Source organism: Arachis ipaensis, chromosome B07 (assembly GCF_000816755.2).
Source record: "Arachis ipaensis cultivar K30076 chromosome B07, Araip1.1, whole genome shotgun sequence".
Lineage (NCBI taxonomy): Eukaryota > Viridiplantae > Streptophyta > Magnoliopsida > Fabales > Fabaceae > Arachis > Arachis ipaensis.
This window is the reverse complement of record NC_029791.2, coordinates 11,433,214-11,439,861: the sequence shown is the minus strand read 5'-3', so window position 1 is coordinate 11,439,861 and position 6,648 is coordinate 11,433,214. Positions and strand designations below refer to the sequence as shown.

Genomic DNA, 6,648 nt, shown 5'->3' with positions numbered 1-6,648 from the left:
AATTCCATACAATTCTTTTCCTCCCTTTTCTTTCCCCTTCCATTCCCCCAACCCGTAACCCCCTCCCCTTTTCTCTATATAAACCCTTTTTTACCCCCACTCCATCCCCACTTATCACTACCTTTTTATATATTTTTTCTTTCTTTTTCATTAGCACCTTTTTTTACTTTCTCTTCTCTTTCACTCCCTTTCTCCAACCAAAATTATTTTTTCTTGTCCCTTTTGCTACACACATATTCTCTCCTTTTTTTTTTTATTTTGTTTGCTCGTAGACGAACAAAATTTTTAAGTTTCGTGTTACGTCGCTTGTTCTTTGACTGTTATACATGGCACCAAAGGAAGGAATATCCTCTTCAAGGGAGAGGAAGGAAAAGGCTCCTCAGACCGGTCTATTTGACACCAATTGGTTCAGCTCTAAAGTGCACGAAGAGCACTTCTTTGAGATCACCAGTAAGAAGAAAGTGATTCCAAAAGTCTGGTTTGATCTCAAGCCAGATAGGTATCCGAAGATTCAGGAGCAGATACAGAGAAGAGTCTAGAAAACGTTATGTAACCTGCAGACTAAAGTGGGTCAGCTGAAAGTCCAAAAGTTTTATGAAAATGCGTGGATTACATACAAGCATGTGTGGGGTGTGAATCACAGTGCCAAGAATTACCGCACTATGGTAAGAGGGAGGATTCTGGACTTTGGCCCAAAAAATGTAAATGGAAGCACTCCAACTGCCACCTCTGAGGAATGATGATCACTTTTACAATGAGAGGATGTGTGGCGATCGGAGGCATGATCAGATTCTTGCAGACATATGCCTCCCAGGAGCCCAATGGAGGCTGAATTCAGAGGGGCAAGCAAATCAACTCGGCCGGCAGGATCTAAAGCCGGTGGCATGAGGATGGTTGGAGTTTATCCAACGCTCCATTATTCCAACTAGTAACCACTCTGAAATTACTATAGATCGAGCTATTATGATCCACTGCATCATGCTATGGTATAAGGCGGAAGTGGAGCTCACAATTCCACAGCAGATATACAGCATTGCCTCTAACGCCTCCACACACGCCAAGCTGACCTTCCCACGTCTCATCCACCGCCTCTGTGATGCCCCAAGAGTGTGCTTAGAGAATGACATTCTCATTCCCACAGAAAGGCCGATCTCTAGGAGGACTATAAAGTATGCCAGAGAGTATGCAGGAGCCCCGAGAGATGAGCCCGCAGCTAAGAGAGAGCATGTTCTCCCTCTTCAATAGGAGCAGCCCATGATACCTCAGGGACACTACTTCCTACCGCAGAAGTATTAGCATCAGCCGACCTCTTCCATTGAGCAGCTGAGGATTGACTAGGATGGTCATGGTGCCCTCTTTCAGTAGGTTTTGACTGAGCAGCAGAGCCAGCGCTAAAAGCTCTCCCAGATGAGACTTGACATAGGGCGACTGAGAGGATACCATGGAGCTCAGCCTAATGGAGTTGACAACCACCAGGATGTCTGAGGTGGTTAAGTTTTCTTTCGTTCTATTTCTCCTTTCCGTTCTTATTTTATTATTTCTTGTTTTCTGTTGATTTACTTTCTGTCATTTGCATGATCTTTAGTGTTTTCGGTCTGTTTAGTTTATTTTAATTGTTTTTATTTTTATATTTATTTTAAAAAGATGCCTCATGTATAGTTCACTGAGCTTAAAATTCAAAAAAAAAGGAGAAAAGCGGTGTAATGCATGAGCAGTTGAGTTTATATTTAGAAATGTCTTATTTAATTAGATGGTATAGTATTTATCTGTAATTTTGAATGCATGAAAAAGAACAGTGCATATTTAATCTTGGAACAAAGGATGTCAATTCATTAAGAACAAGAATTTAGAGAAGTATTATGAATTCTCTAAAATTAAACAAAAAGTTGATCCTTGAAACAAAAGAAACAACAAGAAAAAGAAAATAAAAAGTAAGACCCAAGACTCTGAGCATCAATAGCTAGGAAGGTTAAATATAATCAAAGCTCAAAGAGCTGTTTTCCTATCTATATGCTTGTAGTGTGATCGTGTCAAGTAACTCTTGAGACATAACACTTATAGTCAAAGCCAAGTGCAAATAAAGAGAAACCAAATGCTCTGAGCACCACTGACTAGAAAGAATCAATAGAAAAATCAGAACTCAAAGAGTTCCCCAGTTAAGTGCTTGTGGTGTTTCTGTGTCAAGCAAAGCTTGAGACAAAACATTTAGAAACACGGCTAGGGTCAAGGTGTAAAGCACCAAAGAAAAGAAAAAAAATGTTGTGTTCAACGATTAATTAGAAGTTAAAAGAGAGAGAATTCATAATATTATCCAGATTCTAGTTCTAAATGATATTGGCATTCCTAAGCTCCCAAGGGATAGTGAGATGCCAAAACTATTTATGATTACAGTGTTATCAACCCCACTCATAAGATAGACGGGAACTTAATTGAAAACTCAACTCTTAAGCAAACCCACATCTCAGGTTCATATTGTTTTCAATTGCTTGAGGACAAACAACAATTTAAGTTTGGTGTTCTGATGCGTGAGCATCTTTTCTATCTTGTCTTAGTAATTTAGATGTGGATTTGTTGAGTTTTTATGAGATTTTGGTGTTTTATACCATCACGAATGCTACTTTGAGTCGTACTGCTATTTTGTTAATTACAGAAAAAATTTGGGCGAATTTGACAGATTTTGTTCAGAAGAAAGGTGAGAAAAATAGTTGCTGTCAAGCTAGCGCTAAACGCCACAAGCCTCGAAATTCGTGCAAGCATTCTGTGAAACTGGCGTTTACTATTCGGCGTTTAGCGCTTAGTGCCAGGTACCTCGTAATTTGTGCAAGGACTCTGTGAAGGTGGCGCTGAATGCCCACTACTCGACATTTAGCGCCAAGTGATTCGAAAAGTTGAAATTACATTCTGTTTGGTGGCACTAAATTCCACTGCTCGACGTTTAGTGCCAGGTCCGCGTATTCAGGTGGGGACCACACGTGCAGCAACAATCCAAGAAAGACTTATTTTAGCTTTTAGTTTAATTTTTGAATGAAGAAAAGATATTAGTAAGTTTTAGAATTTTAATTTTGTATTAATTAGGATTAGATATAAAAGGAGAAAAGATTTAGCCCTTCGAGCTCTCTTCTTCCTCTTCCTCTTCCTCATTCCGCACTTTTACACTTTTTTACTCGAGATTTTTCTCTGAGCCATGAGCAACTAAACCTTCATTGTTAAGTTTAAAAACTCTGTTTATTTTAATAGATTAATACTATTGGCATTCTACTCTTAATCAATGCACTGATTTAAATTCAAAGATTGATTTCGTTCTTCATTCTAGGAATTAGAATATATTGGAAGATAACTCTTTGAGTCGTACTGCTAATTATCTAGATTTAACGCAATCCGTGACGTATAATCGCCTTATTTTTGGGTACTTAGGGTTTGTGTGGCTCATAAACTAAAATTGGACTTAATCTTCTAATTTAAATTAAGTAACCAAGGAATTGGTGGTTGATTTAGAGGGGATTAAATTACTAAGAAATTAGGGTTTAATCACTTAAACTTTGCTATGAATTGAATATTTGCATGATTAAAGTAGTTGATAAGAATTGTTAATCCGGAAATTTAAACATCTCCAAAGTTTTAACTATTTTTTCATACGATTTTCACCAACCATTCATTGTTTGCTCTCTTGCATTCTCTGATTTACTGTTTTAGGCTATTTGAACTTGAAACCACTCATTTTAGCTTGTCTAACTAGCCTAATCACTTAACTATTGTTGCTTAATCCATTAATCCTCGTAGGATCGATACTCGCTCACCTGAGTTATTACTTGGTATGACCCGATGCACTTGCCAGTTTTTTTATGGTTTATAAAATCCGCACCAACACACGGTATGGGAAAGTCAAAATCTCCCCTACAAATAGGGCTGGAAGTGAGTCAAGCCAGCTCATGAGCCAGCTCGAGCTCGACTCGTTAACAGCTCGATAAGCTAAGCTCGTGAGCTGGTGAGCCAAGCTTGAGCCTGGAATTGAGCTCATAAATTAAATGAACCGAGCTTGAGCTTGGATAAGCTCAGCTCATTAGCTCGTGAGCTGGCTCGATTATATATATATAATCTTAATTATTTAATATTTATATTTATTTTTTACATATAATTTTAATATAGGACATAAATAAAAAATTTATAATTTATTGATAGATAAACAATATATAAAATTGATCTTTTTAAATATTTTATAAAATATATAAGTTATAATTTATTGATATAAAATTATAGATTATGTATCTATGTTTCTATTATTTGAGCCAGCTCGTGAGCTCGAGCCAGCTCGTGAGCTTTCGGTGAGCCGAGCTTGAGCTTAAGAAATAGACTTGATTATTAATGAGTCAAGCCGTGAGCCAAGCTCAATTTTTGTGAGCCGAGCTTGAGCTTGGTCTAACTCGGCTCAACTCGGCTCACTTCCAGCCCTAGGCATGCATCATGTTACATTTGTTTGCCTTGTTTGGGTGTGCTTAAATATTTTGGTTTTCCTATCTGATGAATTCTGTTTAACTGGTAACTATGATACTTGCTATGACTGTTCTTTAAATGTATTTGCCTTGTATTTTTGTTTGTGCTTGTAATTGATTTTTGTTTTAAGTTTTGATAGTGATTGATTTGAATTGGGCCGGATGTTGAGTTGATTTGAATTGGGGTCGGAGGCTGATTTGAATTGGGCCAGATGCCTAGTTAATTTGACTTGGGCCGGAGGCCGTGATTTGGTAAGTTTGATTAGGTTATCTCTGGATATGTATTGAAATGATATGCTAAAGTAATTTATTTGGAATTCTTATAAATATGGTGTGGATGTTAAGTTTGGATAAATAAATGTTGTGATATTTGAAAAGATTCATAAGACGAATGAAAATTACTATTTTTGAACTATATTCTTTTTATTATACGTAATCACTTATGACAATTCTAAAATCCTCTACTAAAAACCAACGAGGACGATGTTTTCACCCCCTACATACTTCTCTTTTCAGGACGGACGAAAAAGTTTTTTTTTTTTGCCCACGGTATTCCCCAGCCCGACAGGCCAAGGACTAATCCGTCGCGGATCGGAGCTTCATTTAAGAGTCTGCCGCTGGCCAATGGGCGGGATTCGAACCCCCGACACTTGCTTAAGCAGACGAGTGAGCTGACCACTCAACCAACCCAAGTTGGTTATGCACTTGCCAGTTAGTTTGTGGTATTTATAAATCGGCATCAAGTTTTTGAAATTGAGATCCTTATTCTGAATGAAAGCATGTTTACTATTTTATTGTTTTTCTTTAAGGGGATAGCAGGGTGATCTTGACCGCTATAATATTAGAGCTCATACCTCGAGCAATCTCAGATCACGAATGGAAATTGTCCCATCATCACTCCCTGAGGCAAACATACAACTAGCCAACCTAGTACAATCAAGTAAAAAGTAAGAAAGACATATAGAATGACAGTGAAATAGAAGCATCATAAAGTGAATGCATTAATACCTGTTCCATGGCATTACATTCACATCAGCATTATGTGCTTTAAAAGATGCCGCTGGCAACTTCCCCCATCGGGTATCCCATATAGCAATGCTTCCATCCACGGAACAAGAAGCAAAAACATGAGGCTCTGTAGGGCTCCACTGCAGGGATTAATTGCACATACATCTCATTTTACATAAGAAAAACTACTTTTACATTGCAGATAGGACTGCAAGAATATTCGAAGTATAAGAGCAGCTAATGCTTTTTGCATTAGTACATACTTGCAGATCTTCAACACTAGCAGTATGCCCAACAAATGGAGTATTGTCAATATTCCATGTTGCAGCAGCCAGCAGACGTAGGTTCCCAGAGATAAATTCAATTATTGCAATCCCCTAAAAACCTCATATTTCACATAAGACGTGCTAGAGTAAAATGTAGCTAAACAGGGAAAAAGAATATAACCAAATATTACCAGATAGTCAGATACAAGCCTTCCGGCTCCGGGAACAAGAAGACTCCAGTCTATAGCATAACCTTCATATTTGTGTTTATGTTTATAAAGGGGGGCCTGATTAAAAACTGCAGCAGCTCCTTGGACACCCTCTGTTTCTGACTCTGCTAGAGCATTCAGATGAGAGCTTAAGTCCCAAACCTACAAATCAACAAGTTAACTACCAGATTGTATACTAAATGGAAGAAGGTATGACAGAGAGTAAGAATGAAGTGGAAGTAAATTTTTATGATTGAAAAATACTTTTTATTATAACATAAAAATGCATCTTTCATGTTGGTTGCAGCTAATAATTAAGGAGTTTTCAGAAGTTTTAGTATTTTTTGTGCAATTAGTACTAATCAACCACATTTGCCTAGAGCTAGAATTTATCATATCTAATTATACTATTTACTAGCTTTGAAATTTGTCAGAAATGTTGTATCGCTAATTGTTGTAGAACAAATGGTAAAAGCATGTAGTCTTATTTGGTGCAAACAAACTTATGGCTTGGGGTCCCATTTGGTTTCTCTATAAAGGACTAAACAGAGTGCCATAATAGAAAGATTTATATGAAGTTGAGCCAAAGTTTTATGATTCCATATTTTTCGAAATTAAGCTGGCAAGTTATGTAAGCACAAGATAGTAACTAAATGAGCAAAGTCCTACCCACAA

The 6,648-nt window shown here is 37.4% G+C and overlaps 1 protein-coding gene across 1 annotated transcript in view; it reads right to left on the bottom strand.

Annotated features, from left to right (window-relative positions):
• The window catches only part of LOC107606609 (glutamate-rich WD repeat-containing protein 1-like), a 60,154-nt gene that overhangs the window by 53,050 nt on the left and 456 nt on the right, over nucleotides 1-6,648 (bottom strand). The window contains exons 2-5 of the mRNA XM_021107311.1: nucleotides 5,956-6,135; nucleotides 5,762-5,875; nucleotides 5,499-5,638; nucleotides 5,345-5,417 (exon numbers count right to left, since the gene is read on the bottom strand). Coding sequence (XP_020962970.1) covers nucleotides 5,345-5,417; nucleotides 5,499-5,638; nucleotides 5,762-5,875; nucleotides 5,956-6,135 — 507 coding nt within the window. The remainder of the gene's footprint in view (nucleotides 1-5,344; nucleotides 5,418-5,498; nucleotides 5,639-5,761; nucleotides 5,876-5,955; nucleotides 6,136-6,648) is intronic.